This window comes from Brassica napus, chromosome A7 (assembly GCF_020379485.1).
Source record: "Brassica napus cultivar Da-Ae chromosome A7, Da-Ae, whole genome shotgun sequence".
NCBI classification, from domain to species: Eukaryota; Viridiplantae; Streptophyta; class Magnoliopsida; order Brassicales; family Brassicaceae; genus Brassica; species Brassica napus.
In genome coordinates, this window is record NC_063440.1 from 24,873,626 (window position 1) to 24,899,918 (window position 26,293).

At 38.7% G+C, this 26,293-nt stretch overlaps 7 protein-coding genes across 10 annotated transcripts; 3 read left to right on the forward strand and 4 right to left on the reverse strand.

Annotated features, from left to right (window-relative positions):
• The first annotated feature begins 1,259 nt into the window (after positions 1-1,259).
• LOC106354146 (receptor-like protein 11) lies at positions 1,260-4,119 on the forward strand. The gene has a single exon (XM_013794020.3). It carries the CDS (start codon positions 1,607-1,609, stop codon positions 3,926-3,928), a length of 2,322 nt encoding a protein of 773 aa, XP_013649474.1. The 5' UTR covers positions 1,260-1,606; the 3' UTR covers positions 3,929-4,119.
• On the reverse strand, positions 4,069-11,722 carry LOC106396777 (SCY1-like protein 2 A). Of its 4 annotated transcripts, XM_022700857.2 has the most exons (16): positions 8,678-11,722; positions 8,423-8,527; positions 8,216-8,323; positions 7,911-8,093; positions 7,626-7,752; positions 7,489-7,550; positions 7,295-7,381; positions 7,108-7,194; positions 6,715-6,828; positions 6,315-6,443; positions 6,056-6,118; positions 5,739-5,900; positions 5,513-5,631; positions 4,683-5,419; positions 4,490-4,588; positions 4,069-4,328 (listed from the first exon to the last, which is right to left on the reverse strand). In XM_022700857.2, exons 1-15 carry the CDS (start codon positions 9,167-9,169, stop codon positions 4,533-4,535), a joined length of 2,631 nt encoding a protein of 876 aa, XP_022556578.1. In that variant the 5' UTR covers positions 9,170-11,722; the 3' UTR covers positions 4,069-4,328; positions 4,490-4,532. The 4 variants fall into 4 exon arrangements, 3 of the variants coding, with proteins under 3 accessions (XP_022556578.1, XP_013692714.1, XP_013692713.1); XR_002657753.2 differs by having other exon boundaries at positions 4,490-5,419; XM_013837260.3 differs by lacking the exon at positions 4,069-4,328 and having other exon boundaries at positions 4,337-4,588.
• On the reverse strand, positions 9,373-11,708 carry LOC106354148 (pentatricopeptide repeat-containing protein At1g71420-like). The gene has a single exon (XM_013794022.3). It carries the CDS (start codon positions 11,706-11,708, stop codon positions 9,477-9,479), a length of 2,232 nt encoding a protein of 743 aa, XP_013649476.1. The 3' UTR covers positions 9,373-9,476.
• Positions 11,723-15,911: 4,189 nt separating the features above from the next.
• LOC106354159 (NOP protein chaperone 1-like) lies at positions 15,912-16,597 on the forward strand. Its single transcript, XM_013794038.3, has one exon. The coding sequence runs from the start codon at positions 16,009-16,011 to the stop codon at positions 16,543-16,545; it is 537 nt and encodes a 178-aa protein (XP_013649492.1). The 5' UTR covers positions 15,912-16,008; the 3' UTR covers positions 16,546-16,597.
• On the reverse strand, positions 16,509-19,646 carry LOC106354151 (tubulin-folding cofactor E-like). The gene is made up of 15 exons (XM_013794026.3): positions 19,222-19,646; positions 18,979-19,149; positions 18,857-18,903; positions 18,631-18,777; positions 18,470-18,544; positions 18,259-18,368; positions 18,051-18,160; positions 17,912-17,973; positions 17,685-17,792; positions 17,555-17,589; positions 17,400-17,465; positions 17,194-17,285; positions 17,035-17,111; positions 16,871-16,948; positions 16,509-16,789 (listed from the first exon to the last, which is right to left on the reverse strand). Exons 1-15 carry the CDS (start codon positions 19,529-19,531, stop codon positions 16,691-16,693), a joined length of 1,587 nt encoding a protein of 528 aa, XP_013649480.1. The 5' UTR covers positions 19,532-19,646; the 3' UTR covers positions 16,509-16,690.
• A 1,784-nt stretch (positions 19,647-21,430) lies between these two features.
• On the forward strand, positions 21,431-23,755 carry LOC106354158 (ethylene-responsive transcription factor ERF021-like). Its single transcript, XM_013794037.3, has one exon. It carries the CDS (start codon positions 22,722-22,724, stop codon positions 23,271-23,273), a length of 552 nt encoding a protein of 183 aa, XP_013649491.1. The 5' UTR covers positions 21,431-22,721; the 3' UTR covers positions 23,274-23,755.
• On the reverse strand, positions 23,731-26,061 carry LOC106354149 (pentatricopeptide repeat-containing protein At1g71460, chloroplastic). Its single transcript, XM_013794023.3, has one exon. The coding sequence runs from the start codon at positions 26,000-26,002 to the stop codon at positions 23,936-23,938; it is 2,067 nt and encodes a 688-aa protein (XP_013649477.1). The 5' UTR covers positions 26,003-26,061; the 3' UTR covers positions 23,731-23,935.
• Positions 26,062-26,293: the final 232 nt, after the last annotated feature.

Genomic DNA, 26,293 nt, shown 5'->3' on the forward strand with positions numbered 1-26,293 from the left:
ATGTGGAAAGTGGCACAATTCATTTGGTTGTATTTGGTTTACTAGCCTTCTAAGAATTTCCAAAGTTTGCATGTATTAGATGTCCCATGTCCCATGTCTCACATCGTGTGGGATTAATTTCCTTGGGCAATATATATGTGTTTGGACAATCCTCCATTCTAAAGCTAGCTTTTGGGTGTGAGTAGGGATGTTAACAATGGGTTTTTACCCATAGGGTACCCTAAACCCGGTTGGAATTTAAAAACCAAAACCCGTATATTCAGTTTTCAAAATTCGCGGGTTTATTTTGGGCGGGTCTTGATTTATAAATTACCCGTTCGGGTTTTACCCTATAGGGTTTCGGGTACCCTATGGGTTTAAAAAAATATATATATATAATTGAAAGGACGACTTTTACCCTAATTTTTAAGGATTTAAATGATTGAAATCAAAAATTAGATGTATAAATCAAAACATACAATGCCCACTATTAAATTTTGCACTCTCTATAACTTATTTATTTACTTACATTATGGATATAGTATAAATTTGCAAATTGAAAATTATGAATGATGAAAATTTTATTTGTTACTTTATACAGAAAATAAATTTGATAATTGAAAATTAATCAAATTTAATACAAAACATGATTAAAATTAAATATTCAATACATATAAATTTAAGTTAAAACTATAAAACTTTAACTAAAAAACCACAAAACTCAAAAAAAGGTTTTTTCGGGTACCCGTGGGTAACCCTAAAGTTCTAGGGTTTTTCGCGAGTTACCCTAATAGTACCGGGTTTTTTTCGGGTTTTATAGTTTAAGGTATTTTCTGGGCGGGTTTAGTTTGGGTTCGGGCCGGGCCGGGTTTTTTTGCCCATGACAACATCCCTAGGTGTGAGTTAGGCATATCACTAATATGGTATCAGAGCCCATGATGAAAGTCCAGCAGATGATTTTCCATATAAATAGTTGTCTACTTATGTAGCCTATAAAAATGGCCCATCTTGCTGTGGTATGTCCGAGATGTTGGGCTTAGGCTGTTTCCGATGGACCGTTTCCCACCCACATCTCGAGAGGAGCTATTAGATGTCCCATGTCCTACATCGTGTGGGATTAATTTCCTTTGGCAATATATATGTGTTTGGGCAATCCTCCACTCTAGAGCTAGTTCTTGGGTGTGAGTTAGGCTCATCACTAATAGCATGATGTCTAGACGCTAGACTATAGTTAAAGTATATTTAGAAGGGATTCATTGCTCATAACTCCTCGAAACATGTGTTTCGGGTTTAACAAAACATATACATGAATCTTTAGAATGGGTTTTTGAGGAATTGATGAAATCTTTAATGAATGCATGAATCTTTAGAATGTGTTTTCAATGAATTTAGAAAAAAGAAAAAAAAATGTACAGAACTTAAATAAAACGTTAAGTGATATTTGGGTTGATGGAGAAAGAGACGAGCCAGTATTCATTGACGAAGACTTGGCCAATCAACTACGAGTTGACGCAAGACTAACCAAGTCACTACGTTATAACTTCCTTCTATAAGAGAATTAGAGCAGCAGTGAAGCATACAACAGCATAACTCAACTACTTTAACACCACCAAACTCAAAAAGAGAGATGATGATTCGAAACCATTGTTATTGCCTTTCTAGTATTATTACCATCTATTTCTCATTCCTAATCCACAGTACTCTTGCTTCTCCTAGGCTCCACTTATGTCGCCACGACCAGAGGGATGCTCTTTTGGAATTCATGCATGAGTTTCCTGCCGCTGAGTCTTTTCCAAGTTCGTGGAACAAAAGCAGCGATTGTTGTTTTTGGGGGGTAGTCGAGTGCCATAATAAATCTGGCCAGGTTATATCACTCGACCTTTCTTTTAAATATCTCAACGGCTCTATAAAACCAAACAGTAGCCTCTTCAAACTCCAATATCTTCGTGATTTAATCCTTATTGATTGCAATCTCCAAGGAGAGATTCCTTCTTCACTAGGAAACCTTTCTCGTCTCACTCAAGTTGACCTTTATGGTAATCAATTGGTAGGTGAGATTCCGATTTCAATCGGCAATCTAAACCAACTAAGATATCTTAACCTTGGGTATAATCGTCTCAGAGGAGAGATTCCTTCTGTACTAGGAAACCTTTCTCTTCTATTATATCTTGAACTTGCGAAGAATCAATTGGAAGGTCAAATTCCAACTTCCATCGGAAACCTCAAAGAACTAAGATTGATTTGGCTGAGCAATAACAAGTTATGTGGTAAAATTCCTATTTCAGTCACCAACTTAACGAAGCTTTCCGATTTTGACATCGGCTTGAATAACTTCACTTCCACGCTTCCATCTAACATGAGTGGATTCCACAACTTGGAGACGTTTGATATTGGTGAAAACTCGTTTCATGGGCCTTTCCCTAATTCTTTGTTCTCGATTCCCTCGTTGCAATGGGTTGATTTGGGAAAAAACCATTTCACGGGATCTATACAGTTTGTGAAGAATACATCTTCATTATCATCTGAGCTTCGTTCTCTAGACCTTTCTCATAACACATTCACTGGCCTGATCCCGGAATCCATATCTAAATTTCTCGACCTTGATGATTTACGTCTTAGCCACAATAATTTCAGTGGGGCAATCCCTTGTTCTATATCAAAGTTAATCAACCTGTCTTCTCTTGGTCTTTCCAGTAACAATTTGGAAGGTAAAATACCAAGTTGCTTATGGAGATTGAGGACGCTGATGCTTATGAATCTAAGCTCGAATTATTTCCGAGGATCATTTCCCCATTGGATCTGCGATCTTAAACGGTTAATCTATTTAGATTTGTCCAAAAATTTCTTCAGCGGCTCGATTCCTCAATGTTTAAGGAACCTCATTAATGTTTCTTTAAGAGACCTACTTCTGGAGAACAACAAATTCAATGGAACTATTCCAAATATATTTGTCAATGCTACCACGTTAGAATCATTGGACGTTAGTCACAACAATCTAGAAGGAAGGTTTCCAAAGTCATTGATCAATTGCAAATCTCTGCGATTTGTGAACATGGAAGACAACGGAATCAAGGACAAGTTTCCATCGTGGTTGGGATCTCTACCATCATTACAAGTTCTCATCCTCAGATCTAACGAGTTCTACGGGCCGTTGTATCATGACCACATGTATATTGGGTTTCAGAGTTTGAGAGTTATCGATATATCAAACAATGATTTCACTGGAACTCTTCCACACTATTATTTTTTAAATTGGAGTGGAATGACCTCAACTGAACAAGGTCGGAAGGAGTACATGGAAAATCTTACGAATGTTTCTTCTATCTATCAGTCTATGGAAATGGTGAATAAAGGAGTGGAAACGAGGTTTGAGCGGATTCAACAAGACTTCATTGCCATTGATTTATCCGGAAACAGAATCTATGGTAAAATACCTGATTCAATTGGCTTATTGAAGGGATTGCGTCTTCTTAACTTGTCAGGGAATGCATTCACAAGCGATATCCCGCAAGCCTTGGCAAATCTGTCAAATCTTGAGACATTGGACCTCTCCAGTAATAAGCTGTCAGGTCAAATCCCTCAAGATCTTGGTAAGCTCTCATTTCTATCATACATGAACTTCTCCCATAACTTTCTCCAAGGTCCAGTTCCACGAGGCACACAATTTCAAATACAGAACTGTTCTTCTTTCTTGGATAACCCTGGACTCTACGGCCTCGAAGAAATCTGTCAAGAAAGCCATGTCCCCAGTAGTCCTACATCACATCAATCCGCGGAATTGTCAGAGGCAGAGGAAAAAATGTTCAGCTGGATTGCAGCTGCAATAGCCGTTGGACCTGGTTTACTCTGTGGATTGGTTATGGGACATATCTTCACTTCACACAATCAAGAATGGTTTACAGAAAGGTTTGGTCGAAGAAAAATGAGAGTCATCACAAGTGCTCGTTAAGTCCATCTCTTGCAGTCCCTCTAATAAGCATTTCTAAGGAATATGTCGTCCAACATCTTGGTGTTTGTAACGAACTTTATAGGTGTGTCCTCCAAAAGTCTTCTTCAGTTGTTTGTGTTTGTTTGTAATTTTATCTGCAATGGTTTTGTAATAAATGTTTTTGTGGTATTTGATATATCTTGGTTTGATAATGTACTCATGAACTTTCTCCTACTCGAATCTTCAACTTGTCGCAGTCCGGCGAAAAAGTCTTACAATCTCTTAAATATAGAACTTCCTATTGACATATATTATCAACTTTTAGGATCACATGTTTGTTACTAATGCAATTTTATTTCTAAAAGACAAGTGGAGAGACTGACTCCCACACTCAACTTTATATTTATGACGGATCTTGCAACTGCCAAAAACAAAAACCATTTGAAAGATGACTCAATTTTATAGTCAACAAAACCCGTATAGATGAAAATAGCGTAGAAGCTGAATGACCAAAGAAGCAACGGTGAGAGCAAGAAACCAAACAGAACAAAATTTACACAATTTGAGAGAGACGGAAACAACCTGAAAACCATGAAGCTGTAGTAAGGTTTATTTGTGAACAGAACTAATCCAAGAAGATGCTTACATCGCGCACTCTCCATGTGTATAAGCTTCTCTTCACTGCACGACCAAACACCAACCTCGGGAGCCTTTAGTCATAATAAATCTAATAAAGATGTTTGTGAACCATTGGGCTTTGAGGTGCCACCTCTACCTCTTCCCATTGTTGTTGAAGGCGGTGGCGCGAGTTTCATTGCAGGTTGACCGGTTTTGCTTGAACTGAATATAGAGCTGATGTCTGCTGGCTTCTGGTTATTGTTAGAACCGCTGGAGAAAGATGACACTCCTTGGCCCTGTCTTTGCTGGGGTGGTTGCAGCGAAGACAAGGAGGCATTGCTGAATACCCAGTTGTCATTGTTAGCTGTCTGGAATGGAGTGCCGCCTGTTAAATTGTTGCCAAAACCAGATGCGGTGCCATTGTTGAGACCAGTAGAAGCAACAGAAGTGCCGTTGTTGGGACGTGGAGGCCAATTAGCAAAAGGATCTAGTTCATCAAAACCCGGAGTAGATGATGTTCCTGTGTTTATCTGTGTCTCATCAGCTATAACTGGAGCAGTGAGGCTTGACGATTGTCTTGGAGGCCACTCAATGTCCACAGGAGAGCATGTGGTTGGCGCTGTTGACTTGTTTGGCAAAGGCTGTGACTGGTTTGAGGATTTGTTAAGCTGATCGTTTGTGACTTGATGAGAAGACGCATGATTTCTCACAGAAGAATCTTTACTCGGAGAACCCCAATCTTCATCCCAAGCTGGACTGCTCTTTGCTGCAGAAGCAACCTTCTCAGGCGTTTGGTTCGACGACTGAAACTGGACTCCATTGGCAGCAGAATGAGATTTCGCCTCTGGGATTCCAGAATCATTCACTGTAACTCCTCTCTTTTCCTCTATTTTTCTGTTGCAAGAAACACAGGCAGAGATCATAGTAAGACAACAACACTATGCAGTTGTAAGGAAATGAAAACACTATTCCTAAAGTACTGGATACCTGAGAATATCTTTGACAAATAGCATATATTTGGCAAACTGCTGGACGTTAAGTTGTTGGGCAGTGAGAAGCGGCATCATCAGAGCAAGAACATGCTCCGCTGTAAATTCAACTCCATACTACAGAACAATAACAGAGAAAGAGTGATGCTACCGAGGATAGAGAAAAGGGAAGTCAAAGAGGTTCAAATCTCAAATATGAAGGTGAATTTGAGCCAGTTTCCTACCTGTTTGAGAATTGCGTTTGCGATGGCAAGGGTACACATAAGGGTAGGTGCAGAACGATCAACAGCAGTACAACGCTGAACTGTTTGCAGAATTTCAATGACAGCGGGTCTATCAAGCGTTTGAACCAGCTCTGCTAGGCAGAGCAAAGCATTTACTCTGACCTGAACACCAAGTATATTCAATCAAAATTTTGATAAAAAGACGGGAGTAATTTCATAAGATGATGGAATCTGTAAATCGGCTTTCTCTTTATTTTACGGCTATTGATGATATTAAAAGAAAATCAGGCTTAGATAATCAACAAGTCATAACATACCGCAGCAACTGTTGTTTTGAGAGCCAAGCCATGTACGCGAGGCAAAATTGCTTCCTTCACAACCTGCAAAACAAGAAGGAAAAAGAAAATATTAACTAAAAGAACTCATCTAATGTTGAGTGACACTACTCTGCCCAACCAACCACAGAGACTAAATGTGTGCGACACTACTGTGCAGGCCACAAGTCACAATTAAATTCACCATTTTGGATAAAAATATTCTTCTAATTAAACATAAGAACAAAGCATTAAGCATCACCTGACCATCGAGTTGTTTAGCGACAGATGTTGATCTCTTAAGAACTTCCTCCTGTATGCGTACATCATTATCATTGTAGGCTCGGAGAAGCAAAGGGAGGACATGCGATACAAGGTGCTCGCTATCAGTCTGAAAAGTTGAAGAAAAATATAAGCCAAGTAAGGATCTCACCCTGTAGCTATATAAAAGAAGGGATAGTGATTTCAATTAATAAAACTTGTATTCAGAAACAAAGAGAAGCCAGACGAACAACAATATGAAAGCTTTCAACCAGACTACGATAGGTAAGAGACAAGTCAGAAATAGATGTGTCTGACTAGAGTAGCCCTTAAGCAGAATTAAATATGTGCAGGGTAAGAAAAACATAATGCAGTAATGTATACACATTGATCAACTTTACCTTGTTAATAATAAGCTCTGCATGCTTTACAAGCAAGAGTAATGTATCTCCAGAAGCAGTACTCAGAACAGGAACAAGAGCCGGTAGAGTTATTAACTCAAAGTCATTCCTATCCTGCAAACGTCATTTTCAGATTGCAACAATTAAGCATTTAGTCAAACACCACTGTTGACACTCTATTATTGATCAAAGACCATCGCTAAAGAAAGTTCAAAGTTTTGAACAGAGTGACACGTTGAGAAATATCTAACAACAAACACCATTTATTACAACTAAAAGTAATTGAGGGAGAACCATTGATCGTATAAAAGTATGTGAGAAGTAAAACCTATAAATCAACAACAATCAAGTGAAGAAACCCAAGGGATTCTGATTCACCGAATTTAAAATTACCTGAGACTGTGCTATAGTTAAAACCATTGGCAAGATGATTGGTTGCAAAACCAAATTCCTAAGTTCTGCACAAAGAGGTGGAAGCACCTACATGATAAAATCTGGTTCGCTTAGTTGATGCAAGACAAATCACTTGATCATCAAATATTATTCTATCAAGTCAAAAACAAGTCATTATAGTGATTACCTTATACCGTAATACACGGGAATCAAAATCTTTCCACATATCTGATAATGCTTTTAAGAACTCAGACTTCTGCATATTATCTCTTTCCTGCAGTAAAGACGAAAATGTCCGAAAACGTTATCAGATGTGGAAATACATTTTCCATCACCAACGCACAGCCTGTATGAAAAAAGATTCGAAGTTTATATACGTACAAGCATATGATCAAGAAAACGGAGAGCACGTAACCTAGCGTCGCTTCGAAAAAAACTAGATCCTGTCGAATAAGGGTTTAAGACAAAAATGTTTGCAATAAATCAGGAAACCTCATCAAAATTATATGTCCTCTTACCTGTGAAATCTAATGCTGTTGGTCTGTAGGTCTCGTTCATTGATAGCATCCTTTGCAAATCAGATACCAAATCCGAGGGTATAGATGAGAAAGATTCATTTGTTATATAGTTCAACGTGTTCAGGTACTGCAACAAATTTCAAGATAACCATCACCAACCGTAGATCTAAAGAAACATTTCAATTATACAAGATACCCGAAAGTACTCCAAAGACATATAGCATGCATGATACACGACAAATGAGAGCTTATATCTGAAGATCAAAAATAAGGGTTTAGAGTTACCATCTTGACATTGTTATTGCAGTCTAACAACGGTTTCCGAGCAACTAAATGATAGGCAAGGCATCCAAAACTAAAAATGTCCGACGAAGCTCCAGCTGAAGGACTTTTGCTGCGCACCAGTTCCGGTGCAGTGTAATTTAGGGATGGCTGAACTGGCAGCATCGAATCCTCGACGTCATATTCCTGCACGTTCCATATCAAAAGACAACAGTCATCATACATATAAAAGTTATCTAACGTGTCCAGTTGAATACAACAAAATAGATGCACAGCAGTCTAGTAACATTGTCAAAGTTTAAACTCACAGAATAGTGGAATGATTGCTTGTTATCCAAATTCCCAGCCTGTGCTGCTGAAATAGCAAAACCAAATCCGGCAAGCTTCCAAGAACCAGCTGAAGTAATAAGAACATTCTGCAAGGATGTTACAATACAATTCCACATGTTAATTAACCATAAACATACAACTTATAAGAAAACAAACAAGCATGCCTTTAAGAAAAAAAAAGTAACCTCGGGAGATATGGCTCGATGGATGAGCTGGGCGTTATTGTGTAGAAAGTTCAGTGTCTCGGAAATCTGGAGCAGACCATGCTTCACCTCTAACAAGCTCATCTCCTACACAATTATAGCAAACAATAACCAATCACTCATTCTCTCATTACAGCAGTTGTCTCCAAGCCAAGGTTGACCTCAAATTAAGTTGCAATGACAGTAAGCAACATGATAAAACGGATACATGAAGCTAACAGAGCACAAAAAGCTTACCATTGACTTCAGATCTTTCGGCACATTAGCCACATTCTCCACATTCCCAAGCGCATTAGCCACAGAGGCAACGAGAGGTTCCGTAACCAAAGCCATAGCATTCTTATTCTCATCAAGCGCCTGCACCACGTGGACCACACCGGGATGCCTCAACCTCACCAGCTTCCCTGCATCAGCTCGAATCAGATCAAGAAACGCGTCTTCAGCCGCCTTAGACAGCCCAGCTCGGACACGAGCCTCCGACAAAGCACGCTTGTCAAGCATCCAGACGCATACTGTCGGGTACTGCTGAGAACGCGTGGCGTCACGCGCTTTGGCTGCGTAGAGCTTCCAAGCGAGGCCAGGACCAGCGGAACCGATCTGATCGAGAAGCTCGTAGTCCTGAAGAGGCTTCGGTCCCGTGACTTCTTGTACTGTGGTTTGCACCGTCTTCTCGATCACAGCCGCTGTTCTGGCCAGAGCTTGAGTAAACGTTTTCATGTTTATAGACATTTCGGTCAGATTCCGACAATGTTAAAAAATGGTGATCCGACAAGAGATCTACGAACAAAGCAGAAGTAAGAATACGTATCTAAATGGGATCGAGGAGGAAGACGATAGCGGATCGAAGATCAGATGGTCTTCTTCCTTCCCACCTCTCTTGACAACTTGTCTGTTTGATTTTTCTTTTCTATTTTCCTTAATTGCACCACACCTAACAGTCTTTTAAAATTCTTTAAAAAATAATTTTATTGTACTTCCAAACCAGTCCTTGTCCTTGTCTTGAGATGGAAGTAACATTACGCCTCACTGTCGGCGGTTACCAGTAGTCGTTACAAGAGCAGGAAGAATCTTTAAAATGGTGAAAGCGATTCGAGTCTCTGACAAGAATCTCTTTCCCCAAAAGCTTAGAGGCCAGCTTCATGAAGTTATGGCAATCAATACATATCCTTATGTTCTTCATTATCTGTATCAAATTCAAAGCAACACCACCATCATGTGATCTTCTTCGTCCCTCCATCACTGCAAACGCTAACGCCAGTTTCTCGCTGTGATGCAACAAATGCTCTTCCTTCTGTTCTTCCTCTTCTATATCTTGCAAAGCTGACCTCATCTCTGGAACATAACCCATCTCCTTTAACCGACCAATCAGTCTCTCGAGTTCCTTGTATATGGCTTCCCTGTCTGCACGGCGCCGTCCTCCCGATGCGAATTCGTGAACTTTGTTTCCTATCTCAGTCCAGCTCAAGCCTGGTTCTTTCCTAACTCTCCACGTCTCCATCTCCTTCCTGCTTTTACTGGCTTCGTTAAAGCTACCTTCTGCACTGTATATGTTTGACAGCTGGATGTAGCTTAACGAGTTTGTTGGTTCTAGCTCTTTCAGTTTATCTGCCGCTAACTTACCTAAACGTGTGTTACCATGTTTCCTACACGAACCCAGTAGCGCACTCCAAACTACTGCATCTGGGACCATTGGCATCTGCTCGATAACTTCTTCTGCCTCGGTAAAACGCTCAGCTCGACCTAGCATGTCGATCACACAAGCGTAGTGATTTAGCTGAGGGAGAGTTTCAGGTGTCTCAAACATGGATCTGAATATTTTCATTCCTTCTTCTACTCGACCAGCGTGGCTACAAGCCGAGAGAAGGGCTATGAAAGTCGCTGAATCGGGCTTGATGTCCATTTGCATAAAGACCCGTAGAATTGAGTCTACTTGGCCGTGCAATGAGTAAGCTTTGAGCATTGAGTTCCAAGACACCACATCCCGCGAATCCATATCATCAAACACACGTTTGCACAAGTCAAGAGAGCCACACTTGGCATAAGCATGGATTAACGAGTTGTTCAGCACCGTATCAGCTCCAAAACCACCTTTGATCACCTGAGCGTGTATAGTCAAAGCTTGTCGAGCTGTGACAAGTCCCGCACAAGCTTTTAATACACTTGAGAAAGTATACCAGTCAGGGCTTAGCTTCTCCTGACGCAACTGACCAAAGAGATGAATAGCCATCTCCGGATCATACACTGCAAACGCCGTTATAATCCCAGTCCAAGCAACAATATCTCTACAATGACTCATTTCCATAAAAAGCTTGTAGCAATCACTAAACTCTCCTAAAACTTCCGAATAAACTTTAACCAACGCAGTAGCCACTTCAGCCTGAGTAACAAACCCGGACTTCACACTCAAACAATGCAGCTGAAGGCAACACTTGGAAACCTCATCAGGAACCAAGTCAGAGCATTTGTACAATGAAGAACATACATTAAGCAACGTGGCGCGATCAAACCCCACTCCATCACTACGCATCCGCATAAAAACACCAACAGCCTCTTTCCCGAGATTGCAGCACTGAAAAGATGCAATCATCGAATTCCAAGCAACCAAGTTCTTAAACTCCATGGCCTCAAACACAGTCCAAGCCTCGTATCCATCAAGACACCTACCATACATAGAGATAAGCGCATTCGCCACATAAACCGAACAGTGCAAACCAAGCTTCAGAGCAAGTCCGTGCACCTGCTTTCCAGCCTCGTACCGGCACGAAGTCAGCACGCTTGACACCGCAAACTCGTTAGGTAAACAGTGGGCTAACATAGCAGAGAAGAGACTAAAACCCTCTTGTTCGTTCCCTTCCTTTGCATAGCCTGTAATCAACGAAGTCCAGGAGACTACATTCCTCTCAGGCATTTCATCGAACACCTTGCGCGCGTATAACATTTTCCCGCATTTCGTGTACATAGTGATGAGATGGTTCGCGAGGAAAAGGTCTTGCGAATACAAACAGGGATTCGAGAGCATGTGGTGGTGTAAGGCAATGCCGTGGCGGAGATTGCGTTGCTCTGCACATGCTTGGAACAGAGCGCCGTAAGCCTGGTGGGACTGAAGCTCGAGCGGCGCAGAATAGAACAAGGAGAAGGCTCGTTGAAGATCGTTAGACCTTACTAACGTACGCAGTCTTTCAATAAGTTCGTGATTCAGTGGAGAAGGTGAAGCAGAGATAAAGCGCTTTAAGCTCCCGAAAGAGATGTGAGATACACTTGCAATCATCAGACGTCACAGATTCTTTCACCGAAACATGATAAAATTCATGTAAAGCAATAGAAGAGGAAGGTGATCGGAGCTCCGACGAAGTCGTTCCTACCGGGAAAGCCAAATAGTCCGACCCGTCAACGTTCCCGTTTTGACTAACTGTTAAGACAACCCTCTCAACTTATGCAATTGAGCTAAGAAAAGTTTTATAAACTTTTAAACCATTTCAATCTTTGTTTTTGAAAATTAGTATATGTTTAAATTAAAAATTACTGATTGGACTGTTTTACATGCGAAAAGTTGAATTTGATTTAACAGTTATATTTTCACGCTTTTTGAGCAAATATTTTCACACATATAAAATAATTTAATTGGTAATTCTCTCAAATTGTATTTTTAAAATTTTTGTCACGAAAATAGTTTTCAAAAAAAATATTAAAATAGTTTTTTTTAAAAAAAATTTGAAATCCTAATCTCAAAATTAATCCTTTTAATTTCAAACTATAAATCTAGAATAGTTAATCCTATGTATAAATATATTTTTAGTTTTTAATAAAAAAAATTTTATCATCTTTTTTTCATTAAAACTATGATTGTGACAAAAAAAATAAAAGAACTATGTAGAAAATTTCTCTAGTTTAATAGCAAAAAAAAATTAAAATAAACAAATCTATAATAATAAAACAGAGTTTTCTCTCACCTCCTTGCGCCACGTCACCATGGAGGGTGGGGCTTTTCGTGACAGGTGTCCTCACATTTGAAGCTGTTTCGTCTCTTCTTCGATGCTCAAGCGCCGTAGACCAAGGAGACCGATCTAATCCCCGATCTAAACCTCAGTATTTTGTTATTGCCTTCATCTGATACTTTAATTCTGCACGTCTGTACCACTTCCCCCACTTGCTCTCATAAATCCAAGGTAACCGATTGTAGTAGTGACTATAAATGTGTTCCTTTCCAGCGATGAATAGCCACAATCCAACGAAATCCGAAAGGCCAATCTTTGTTCAGAATCAACTCCAACTATGGCGACGTCGTAAACTGTCCTTGCCGATGTACAAACACCGCAGTTGTCCGTCTGAAATATGATGCGAAGAGCACTAAGAAGCTTTGTGTTGTATGTCCCTTCTTCTGTTTGTGTCCTTTGAATTGATGTTTTTGGCATACACGTGTTGCAAGTCCTTTTTGGGTTCTTTAGTTTATGCTTGATTTCGGAGTTGCAAGTGACCAACAATTCTGCAAAAGCTATTACTCTTAAAGTTGATGGATGTGTGACTTTGAAACCGAATTAAGATCAAGAATGATTAGTGTTCGTACTGAAGTCCTTTCTATTCATTTAATGGGCTTGCCAACGTTTGTTCTCTATGAGAATGAGATAATATCATATAGTTCCTGTTTGATGTTTTCAGGCAGTGAAGACGGAATACCTATTCTGTTCAGCTTGGTTTGAGGTAAAAAAAAATATAAATTTATGAATGATCTCTATGTTGAAGTCTTAGACAGTTGAATTTATGTGTTGTACTAACGGGTCTTTCTTCTTCCTCGACATCCATAAGCCAATGAAGAATACTTGGGAAGGATCCAAAGAAAACAGGTTAAGAATCAGTAGTGTATCTTATTATAATGAGATTAAATTTTTACTTTATATTGACATGAAAAAAGAGTCGACATGTAGAGGAAAGAAAGACGAACAGAACATAGGATTTTCAAATATCCTCTTCTTTCGTTGTTCTTCTCATGGTTTGTTATCTTGATCATAAATCACAGAAAGTTCACATTTTCAAAAATTATTTGCTCTTATTTTTAATGGGGTTGAAATTTATTTACGGTTCTGCTTAGGAATGATCCGAGTTTTGATTGTATTCATGATTATCTTGTCCTTTGTGACTGATTATCTTGCTCTGTATAAAGACAGACTTTTAGGTAATATATGTGCAGTCACAACAGCGAATAAGGCACAGACCGCACTGGAGTTGCTGAGGGATAACAGGAACAAGTTTGATCTCGTGATCAGCGATCTTGAAATGGACTTAACTGTCATTAGTATGACCTATTAAGTTTCTGTTTGATTATTTTCATGTTTCCAAGATAGAATGTTTTGATCTCTTTTTATAATGTTTTGATCTTTTTAATTATATCTTGCACTGTTACTTGCGCATAGCGATCTAATGTATGTGATGGTTGCCTGCGACTATCTCCTTAAACCAGTTCGAATTGAGGAGCTCAAGAACAGATGGCAACATGTGGTGAGGAAAATTAAGTTAAGAAGATGAAGAGCATTTTGTAAAGATCATCTTGAAGTGGAAGAAGACGAAAGAGGAAATGAAAACGATGACACGACAGCTCACAAAAACCTCGTGTAATTTGGACGCTAGAGCTGCACAACAAGTTCCTAGCTCGTCTTCTAACAACACAAGACGGGAACACAATGAACACCAACTGGTTTCAGAATGCTTAGGTTACGTAGCGCCTGAGCTAGAGTTTCAGAACTAAAGGGTCAACGAGAAATGCGATGTTTACGGGTTTGGAGTTCTGATACTCGAACTCCTGACTGGTCGGAGACTCATGGAGTATGGTGAAGACAGCTTTGTGATACTAAGCGATCATGTTCGAGTTTTGTTAGAACAAGGGAATGTGTTGGAGTGTATTGATCCTATAATGGAGGAAGAATACTCTGAGGATGAGGTTTTGCCTTTTCTGAAACTTTCTCTTGTCTGTACTTCTCAGATTCCTTCAAATTTGCCTACAATGGCAGAGATTGTTCAGATCTTGCAGGCCATCAGTTCTCCTGTTCCTCACCGTCACCGGATGCTCGATAGTTTTTCAAAAAGCTCTGTGTTAATTTGAATTTCTATTATGCAATATTTTCTTTCTTTTTATTTATTTGTTTTTACTTTTTTTGTAGAGATTGCCTTCTTTCACAATGGTATGTTCTATCTTTCTCGCTATGTCAATCATGAATCAAATTGACGATCATTGACCATTGTTATCATTAATAGGCTTTTTCTTGAGAATTTTTCATGTTTTTGTAAGTTAGCAAATAATACAAACGAACAATAATTACTGACACTGGAAAAACTAACTTTGTTTCATATCTACATGGCATTTTATTGTCTGCTTCATCATCTTGCACAAGTGTGCGTACATATTAATATGCTTTCACCTACTTACACTATAACTATTTACAGAACCACTCTGTTTCTCATATTTACAACTTCATTTGGGTATATACTACACCGACATCAAGAATTCATAGCCGACGATAACACATACCGCCACACTTCATCTGGTTTTCAAAGCACTGATGAGTTCTCCGTTTTTTTTGTACTATTTGATACATCCGATATATGAGCTTTAACCTGTAACCGCGACATTCAAGAATCCAATTATATTATTGCATACGCAATCACTCTCCTCCTTCTTCATTTTTAAAGCAATCTAAGAGTCTAAACTAAAATTTAAAGCGATACTTTTGATGATCCTATAGGTTCACAAATTCTGAAGATCGTAATCAAAAACGTGTTTGTTAGCTTACCCCTACGGAGTTCTGTTGCATGAAGCGCATATGTTGAAAGATGCACTACACATGCTTTTTTTAAAGGAGATGCGCTACACATGCACAAACGTAATCCATAATTAAAAAAAAACATACAACACGGTAAACACAATTACCAAACAAAACATAAAATCACTCTCCTCAACTGCACAAGCACACAAATCAAAACAAACAAATGCAGTTCCTTTTATATACTATGCACATGAACTTAATAGTATAAGTATGTTGTCTAAATAAAACATCAACTTTACTTCTTCTTCTTTTTCGGTCGAAAAAACATCAACTAAATGTTTATATTCCAATAAAATTAACTTTGTTATAACTATTGACTTTTTATTCTATTTTTATTAAATCTATTAGTGATATTCCACTTTAAACTAAACAACATTAAAATAAAGTAATATACTACGGTCGCTAACCAATATCAAATAGATCGGAAAAAATATTATTCTCTTTCAACATATTTTCATTTTCATATTTTTAAATATATTTTGTTTACTAAGATTATAAATGAACTTTAAATTTATTTAAGAAAAAATATACTAACCCGGCGCGTAGCGCCGGAATACCACTAGTTTAACAATATAATAAGGTAAAAGAGTCTGAATGAAATTTCAAAAACTCAAGTTTGTTTTATAAATTATTTTTATAAATTTTACTATAAAGCGACTGCTTGTACCAAAACCCTACCAGTAAAAGCGGCGACCTCGAGCTCTTTTCTAGGTCAATCCCACAGCTCTCTTCTTTCTCCAAAGTCTCGTAACCATGGGAAGGAAAGGAACTAGCAAAGATCTTCTTGAACTGGAACACAAGAATCCATCATCTTCTTCCTCCTCTGCTATCGATTCAGCACTTTTGATCTCCAAGAAGCAGAAGAAGAAGCAGAAGAAGGAGGCTCCTCCTCCTCCATCGAAGCCAACGATAGCTCCAGTTCCCAAAAGCGAGTTTCTCGACAAACTCAAAGGCTTTCTTGGAGTCATGGCGGAGGCTAACAAGAAACTTGAGCAAGAAGCAGAGGAAGGAAACTCTGAAGCTTTTGACCTCGAGGCACTTACGGGAGACGAGTCTCAAGTTATAGAGATGGATTTGATGCTCGGTGTCGCTGATCTCAACACGCCTGAAGCTGTCAAGGCTGCTGAAGCAGCTATTGCCGGTAATGGTTTGGCTAATGGAAGCAGCGATGATGAGAGTGATAGCGACGATGATGAGAGTGATAGTGGCGATGAAGATGATGATGACAAGAAGAGCTCTAAAGGTGAAGAAAGTAGTGGAAAACGAGCCAAGATCGTTGAGCTCTCTTAAAATTATGTTTCAATACTTTAATTTATATAAAACATTGCATCATCATATTTCATCAGTTGTGTTTTGTCGGAAAAAAAAAACACTTAGAAATAATGATTAGGACAGTGATCTCAAGTAACTTGCCAAAAGTGTGTCTGTGATGGTCTTAGCTCTCTTCGTCGACAAGAAGTGTACAGCCGTCGTAGATTCCAGCGTCAAGTAATCTCGATGTCTCGTCATCGATTGGTGTAGGAAACGGCGAGCCCTGTAATGGAAATATAGAGTTGTCTCATTGAGATGAACGTAATAGAGATACAAACACACACTCATAGTTCTTTTCACGAACCTCTTCATGAAGAAATAGCCTTAGCTTGATAGACCTGAGCTTGAACAAGTTCTCACATAAACTCTTTAGCTTCTTAACCTGCCCATAAACACCAACCGAAAGCATTTAACGACAATTTTCACAGTTTAGACTAAAAATTTTCAAGATAAGACGTAAGTAACAACCGTGATACTGCTTGGTAACTTGTCTGTCAGTGGAGGTTTCTCACCCATCGATGGACCAACGCATTTGAGAGTAATAGCTGCACGTGTAATAGCTATATCAAAGCAGCTTTCTATAGTATCAATGAACCATGCATGAGAAACCTTTAATAAAAGACATACAGATAAGGCCAGACGCTATATTCTTTGGGCGGGTGTTCTCAGCTGATGCCATTTCATCATCAAGTCCGTGTAGTTTCTTGAGTTCATTAAACCTAGCAATCACAAGCAGGGGAGACTTTCTTATATTAACTTCATTAATCTAAACCCTTTACAATTCTATTTGTGAAGATTAGAATAAAGAAGATATATAGTTTTGAAAAAAGTACCTAGGGTGAAGCAGCTCAATCTCCTCGAGCTTGTTACTGAACTTTGACATCACCATTCGGACATACCTACAATTATCCAAAATAGAATTAAGCATACTCCTGTCGCTAAAATCAAACAAGAAGATCGACCAAGAAGAGAAGAGTTAGCCATTTACCGGATCTCTGATTCCTTCTTCTCACGAGCTCTGACCTGTAAAAAAAAAACAAATATATTCAGATTTAATAGAGCAGTGAAAGATTGAAAGGTAACAGTATCTTGAATAATGATTCAGGCACTTGTTCTACCTCACTCCCATTCAGCACTTGTACTTTGGTCAACCGTGCAACGAGAACATATCTTGGGACACCGTCTCTTGCAAGATCCGTTATTGGGTTATCCGACAGCCTGATATCCTATTTACTTGAAGAAACATGTTCAGTTAAAGTATACGAAATTTTAAAAGTCCTATTAGATTAGTTAATTAATGCTTATTCTTGATCTATTAGACTATCAAAAAACAGAAGATCAATACCACCAACTTAGGAAACACATTCAGTGCGTCTATCGAAGCCAGGTCACCAATGTTGTTTGCTCCTGCAAATAAAAATGCAATGGGGTGAGCCAAATTGCTAAATTTCATGAAGAGGGATATAACACTTGAAGTGATTTACCTAGAAGAAGACAACGCAGACTTGGAAACGGGTCGCTGACTTTCTTTGGTGATTCATTGTCATTAAAGATGCGTGAAAGCTTATTCTTGTTCAGGTAAAGGTTCTCCAAGCTGAGAAACAACATTTTCGATGATCATTTTTTAAACAAGGATATGCAATGTGTATTATCCATCAACTACAAGTAGGAGGGAAAACATTTATTACTAACCATGGAAGTTTAGATAGCTTTAATACTTCACTCCACTCGGAGATACAATTATCCTCCAAGTTGAGAAGCCGCAGAGAATTAAATGCTTTGTCATCTGAGCATGATGTTGACTGCAACATAAAAAAAAGTTCACAGTTTACAAACTGAACTGAACGTAAAATGTAATTCAAGTATCGTCTACAAAGAGACGTTTTACAATATAGAACATTACCGTTATGGAAGAAATCATGTTTCCCATCAGATGCAACTCCTCAAGTGCAGGCAAAGAGGGCCTAAGTTTTTCAACCTGCTCCATCATGGTAAGAGACATAAAAGGTTAAAAAAACTGGCGAGGGTGATCAATCAGTTCATCTGAGAAGAATCATAGATCACCTGAGTCCAGCTCAGACCAGTATTATTCAGAACCAAAACACGGATGTTTTTCAACTGCGGCAGAGAGGTAACTTCACTTGACATAGAGTTGTAAGACAAATTAAGCGTGGTAAGTGCTGGTAAGTGCTCACAAAGAGCACCGATCTCCTGTAAGCCAGAAACAAAAGATATCAAATCACAAACTGTAAAGGAATAATCTTTTTGCTGATATGTTACAATCATGTACCTCCCAGTCAGAAATCAAGTTTCCAGTCAAATCCAGCAGCTTCAAATCTAGAACAGAGGAAGCAAACGAAATAAGTAACGTTACACACGAATATTTTAACTCAAAGAAAGAAAGAATCTTACTGGGTAGAACTGATCCCAAGTCAGATGAAACTCCAAGAGAGCCAACACCAAGAAAAGGAAGAGAAGCACTCGTAAGCTCCTCAAGGCGACTTAACTTATCCTGGATCTTGTCCCCTCCCAAAAGCTGAATCGAAACACGCTTGTTCTTCGCAGACAAAACATACATTTCATCTAAACAACAACAAAGATAACATTAGATCAGAACCAACCATGTGTACTGAGGGGATAAAGCCTATGCATTACCTTCTTCGTCTTTAGTTGAAGTGGTTTGGTATCTAAGCTCCAACGCTTGAATCAACGTGATACCGCGGCTAAGCTTCTCGGATCGAACAAAGGATGCAGAGGTCTGTGAACGGCCGTTAAAATAGAAAACGCCGTTAAAAGTTCCGTCGTGCTTCCCGTCACCGTCATTATCCCAATCAACGCCGATCCAGGCCCCTGAGTACCCTTCCACGCCTCCGACGTACTTCACCGTGCCCACTCGCCGCAGATCGTTGAGCGAGTGGACTCGCCGCCCGATTTCAAATGACTCGGTGCTTGACTCGCCGCTCATTTCGATAATTACGATAGGATAATTCGCCGGAAAATCAACCTAGCCGTCGGATTTAGTACAAACCGTACAATGTGTAACCTCGCGGAGCGACCAAGGAGTGTTCGGACACTGGCTTTTCTCACGGGGAATGGTAATGGGCTTCCGACAAAGGCAGGTCGACACTTATTGGGCTTATGAAACTTATTGGGCTTAGAAAGCCCACATGATTAAGAAAAAACGATCCTCGCGCCGACAGACAAGTATGTACTACGAATAGTCAAAGGAGATCATAAGTCCACGAAGGACTTGTGTGTTTTGGATTAAACTACTAGATTAGATTAAGACTTAAGCACACGCAGACAGGGGAGTCCAGCTGCAACTCACCATTAATATTAAGTCTACTAAATTAGGAATCCAGCTGCAACTCACCACCGCTTCATATTCATGTATACATCTCTCTTTCTCTCCATGGTCGTCTTTAGGAAGCCCAATCACCATCTTCCGTTGTTTGAGAACCATACCTTCTCTTTCTAGGAAATGTTAGTGGCAAATTAATTTTACTCTAATGTATCAAGGTATGTGCTGGTTATGTAATGAGTCAAAGCTTACATCATTGAATCTTTTACTAACAGGTAATACATTGTTTTCCCTCAACGCGTAAACCCCCATCCTTAGTGCTTATGCTGAGGATGCCACATATTACAAACTACAAAGGGAAAACAAACAAACAGCAAAAGGGAGAGGAAAAACATCCATCAGATTTGGATAACTGTTTTCGATTTGATAGGGTATTTTTTATAACTCCGCCTTTATCAAATCAGATAAATAAAACACAGATGAAGTCGGTGGTCTAAAGTCACACCTTTTTTGTTAATAAAGTTCTTTTATTTTCCTTATTGAAAATTCATCTGCTCTGTCTCCTTTCACCTTAACGTTTTATCTGCTGTCTTTCCCGAAAGACACAAAACGTATCTCCTTTTCAGACCAAGACCATTCCCTCCTACGCTCCCTTGTAAAGCAAATAGTTATGTGATTGATTATTACTATTTCTTTCCAATTAAACAGAAACAAAACTTAACTGAACTATTATTAATGGAACCTGAAATGAATTTTGGGTGACAAACTGATTTAAAAAAAAACAGAAACAAAATTTATTTGAACCCGAAATATTATTAACTAGTGTTATTTCCCGTACTACGTACGGGCACTAATATGTAAAAAAAATTTTTAGATATAATATGGAGAGTTTACAGGTAAACTAAATGTTATTTTTGAATATAAACCTAAGAAATTTTATTTTTGAGGTTTATCAGTGATAAACTTAAAACAAAATAAAAACTTTGGTTTATATTTACCATTTTTCAATATAGACGCAAGATAATTGTATCGAGTCAAAAAAAAAGACGCTAGATAATTGTAAAATATTGAATTTTCTTTTTAAAAACCAGCAAATAAATTATTAGATATAAGAATTCAGAGAAAACATATATCTTGAAAAAATAGTAAAAATATTAACCTTATTTTCTAAATAATTGTGTCAGTATCACTTGTTATCTTTTATTTCTTCTCCATGTATATAAGAAAAGATAAGGAACAATATATAAGAAAAATAAAAATAGAATGTGTAGGTTATTTCTTAAGCAAACAAAAATAATATTCTATAAAATTGTAAAAGCATCTATAAACTAAGGATAATCATCCTGAGATTAGATATGAGAGTCTTTCTTTCTTGTCTTTCTTAAACCCCGATTTTTTGTCTTTCTAATAGCAAAACAAAAGAAGAAAAAGTTATAAATAGGTTGGAAGAGAGCTCAGTTTATGAAAAAAAAAATTAAGCATGGAGATTATAGACATTTTTAGTTTCACTAACCCGGACTATAACCTTCGTTTTTCCAACTTTGCATGGTAAGCCTATCAATCCACAACATGTTTATATTCCCTTTTTTTTTCTCTTTTCATTGAAAAAAATATCTTTGTAAGACTATTAATTCTTGTGCTACTGTTTGGCCAGAACTGTTTCGGTATGGATCTAGTAAGAATTGTAAATTTGGCAAGAAGAAATGAATTTAGATTTAGGACATCGTGAGTTAATTTTATCCAGTGAAAAATGCACAGTTTCAAAAATAGTGGGATCATGGGTGTAGTGGGAGAAATATTAGCATTTTTATTTTACATAGAAAAAAATCAGTTACTATACAAAACTGTTTTTTTGGCACGAAATACAAAACTGTTTTTCTTTTTAAGCATTTACAGTTTTTCTTTTTTTTTGGCATTTTTCTATATTTATTTTAATATTTTCCACATGTCAAAAATTTATTTGTTGAGTGACTTGTGCTTTAGTATATAAGGGATATGCTTGAAGTTGAAGTTTTATTAATCGAACTCAAAATAAATTTGCATCAGAAATAATTTTTAAACAGAGATCAAATATATCTGAACTGAAAGTATTATAAACTGAAACCAATCCAAGCATATACATAAATGAAACTTAAAAATGGAACCGGAAAACCTGAGCTAAACCCGGAAACCAGGTGCTACAAAAGAAAAGATTACAAACAATTTTTTCTTTATTTTTTAATTGACTCCGTAGAGAGTTTGGGAATTTATTTTGTTACAAAAAGAAGAGGGAACTGCCACTGCCAGTGAATTTATTATTCTTGTTGAATTGACCCTGGAAGAGTACATGAACCAATGAACTTTGACATTTGTTTGAGGATAAATCCACTTTCTCCACCAACCATTAGCATCACAAGTTATGGAATGTATCACATGAGGGTCCACAGGTGATGCAACAAAACCGCGTCTTCTATAGCAAAAATCCAAACTCATCCACTCTCTACTACTTCCTTTTCTTCACTACACTTCTTTTCAATATTAAACACACAATCCAGATTCTGACTCCTCCCTTTAGATTCTCATTATTATAATCATGATATTACTATCTAAGTGAATCTACAGTATCTCCATTTGAGATATAACACTTGTTAAACCCACACACCACCTCTGAAGTTTCCTGGAAGCTGCACTTACAGAAGCCTTGAGATATTATTATAAAACATGTACACGCTTTATCTGCTGTTTTGATATGATACTAATCCACACCTATAAATATAACTGCAAACTTTGTTAACATTCCAACATCATAATCCAAGCAGACAAATTACAAAAAAGGTATAAACATTTTGAGTCACATCTTGCTTCTGTGTGTGTTATGTCTGGTCTTAGTGATTCCATTAACAATGGACGATATGATGGTCAAGCTGGTATGCCCTCTGTCTACAGGGGAGTCCGGAAGAGGAAATGGGGCAAATGGGTGTCTGAAATCCGCCAACCGGGGACCAAGAACCGTATCTGGCTAGGTAGCTTCGAGACTCCTGAAATGGCTGCAACCGCCTATGACGTTGCAGCATTCCATTTCAGGGGACGAGAGGCTCGTCTCAACTTCCCTGAGCTCGTCGGCAGCCTGCCACGTCCTGCAGACTCGAGCTCCGACAGCATTCGCATGGCGGCTCATGAGGCAGCACTCTGTCTCAGAACAGAGCCGCTGGAGTCAGACATGCATGTGGACACTTCAAGCTCTTCTAACGGAGGTCCAACGATGGTGAGGCTCTCCCCCAGAGAAATTCAAGCGATCAACGAGTCAACTTTGGGGTCTCCTACCATGTTGATGCATTCAACAGATGACTACTCAATGGGGTTTGCTAATTATATGGGGATGAATGTTTGGGATACGTACCATACTGACTCTCTTTGGGACGCTTAAAACCAGAAGAGTTTCACAGCTCAATATTGAGTTCATAACAGCTTAAGTTACTAGCCTAGACTGCTTAAGTATTAGGGTTTAGTTTCTAGAATCAAGAACAAGGGTTGTTGATTCTGACGTTATAGCAAAGAATAAAGTTTATCTGAGTTATGGAGGGAAGGACACTTGTATTCTTCAAAAGGAACAGATGAGCTTGATGGGTCCCAGATATGGACCTCTTCACCAATAGTTTCAAATTAAATAGTTTGTTACTAATATGACACATAGCTTCTATTTAATAAGCTGTGTTAAAGATTGTGAGGTGTGACTAATTTTTTATTTTTTATTTATTTTCAGTTGTTTATTACCTCTTTTGCTTATGCAATTCAATATGAATTGTAGTTTAGTAACCTGGATTTGGTTTGGTATATGTATGGATTCCTGAAAACTATACTATATTTTTTTACTCTAACTAATCTTATGAAAAGAAAATCTACATTTCATTACTGCATGACTTTTTTACAAATTGATCAAGTAGTAGTTCTTCCATTTTCAAAACCAGTACATACAATAACTCCAAGCTATTTCAAAAAAAAAAAAAACAGATTATACTCTTTAAGAAATCGTTGAAGTGCAACTTACATGATGCCTTAAGAGAAGCAAAGTAGATATCTGCTCTTCAGTCAGGTTTGTAGGGATGATGAAGAACTCATGATCGCAAGTCTTTGCGCCTCTTCAACACGACCAAACCGATTGAGAAGTTCTATAACAATTGAATACTGATCTTCTGATGGCTGCAATTTGTAGGTCTGGTGCATTAAGTGGAAGAAGCGACAAGCTTCATTAGCAAATCCGGCTTGACTGCAAATAGATAAAACTGCTGTAAAGGTGAAGGCGTTGGGAGTAAACCCTTCTGATCTCATTTGCTCAAAGCAGTTCACTGCATCTCGAAGGCGTCCATTGCATCCATAGGCTTCTATAATGGCGGTCCATGTCAAAGAGCCCTTGACAACAACAGCATCAAAGGAGAAATTAGCACTTTTGAGATCTCCACATTGTCCATACATCTTGATGATTCTTGCAGAAACAAAAGGGATCGACTCGAACTCTTTCTTCAGGATGTGTCCATGGATCTCCTTCCCCAGCTTTAATGCTTTGAGCTCGCTGCAAACAGTCAAAACCCTACCCATCGTAACAGAATCCGGCCTGTGTTTTGACAAAAGCATTGATCTAAACACTTCGATCCCTGCTTCTAAATCCCCTGTTTCCACATAGGAGTCAATCATAGCCGTCCATGCTTTCACATTCCTTTGCTCCAACCTGTCAAACAGTCTGGCAGGATACTCTGGAACACCACACTTCGAGTACATCACCATCAAGGAAGTGACTAACGAAACATTAGGCAAGTAGAGTTTCTTTAAAGCATAACAGTGAATCTCCTTTCCTTGCTTTACAGCTCTCAGCTCCGCACAAACAGGAAGAACAGTAGCAATTGTAACAACGTCTGGCTTAAACCCTTCTTGCTGCATCCAGACAATAGACCTCAAAGCTTGATCAAACCTTCCGTTGGCTGCGTATCCAGACATCAACGCAGTCCAAGAAATGGCATTCCTCTTTTTAGAGCCATAGAACACCCGTCTCCCAGAGACCATGTCCCCACACTTGCAGTAAAAATCAATCAAACCAGAGTGAACAAACGGCTGCTCCACGTAACTCTTCGATTTCAACACATGAGCATGGACCTCCTTGCCCAGTTTCAGTCCCTTAACATCCCCAAGAACAGGAAGTATCGTTGTAATTATAACAGAGTTCGGATAAATCCCTTCTTGACTTATCATCATCCTAAACAACCCCAACGCTTCCCACTGCCTTTTGTTGTGAGCCAATCCAGCAATCATCGCACCCCAAGCAACAATATCCCTCTCTTCAATCTCATCAAACACTCTACGCGCAAGCCCTACTTTACCACACTTAAAATACATATCAACAACCGAAGTCTTGAGAAAATCACTACTAAACAAACCGTTCTTAACCGCAAGAGCATGCGTCTTCAACCCCTGCCTCAAAGCAGACGCGCCAGCAAAGCTCTTAAACACGTTAGACAAACTATAAACATTCAAATCAACCCCTTGCTCTCTCATCTCCGCAAACGTAGAAACAACATCCTTATACCTCCTCTTCCCGGATATAACCGTCCCTCTAAGCAACGCGTTCCAAGAATAAACATTCGAGCTAGAACTTTCGTCGAACACCTTCTGCGCATCCTCAATCGAACCACAAGCAGTATACATATGCACGAGCTTCGTCCCAAGGAACTCGCTTTTCTCCAACCCGTTAATCCTTATATGAACGTGAACCTGCTTGCCGTGAACCAGCGACTTCCGGCGAACACAGGCGGCTAAAAGCGCGGAGAAAGTCGTGGCGTTTACGGGGATCCCTCGCTGTTCGAGGTAGTCGAGGATGGTGAGAGCGTCTTCGAGTTTGTTGCGGCGAGCGAGGTTTTGGAGGGCTCTGTGGATGATGTGTGGGTTTTTGGAGTGGAGAGGGAGGGAGGAAGGGAAGGCGTCTCTCTCCCTGAAAGGTTTGGGCTTTTTGGATTGGGGAGTTGAAGGGCGTCTGGTTCGGCTGGTTCTGGGTGGGGATTTCGTTGGGGGTCTGTCTTTGAAGGAAGGGTGAGGACGGTGGTTGAGGCTGGAGGTTAGTGTAAGGGACGGGAGGTCACGGAATCCGAGAGACGACACTACTTCCATGGTGATACTCGCCACTTGCTTAAGCTGTGGTCGTTAGTATTTATAGCATTCACTATTTAATAAATGAAAATTAGTAGTATAAAAATAGTTTTTAGCATCAAAATATTACACACAAAAAAAATCAAAATAATATTTATAAAAAAAAAACTAAACTATTTTCTGTTAATAATACATTTGAATTTTTTTTACTTCACTATATTCAATTGAAACTAGTGAAATTTTCTCATACAATTTTTTTAAAATTTAAATTTTATTTTTCATACAATTTTTAAATTTTTTTTTGTAAAATCT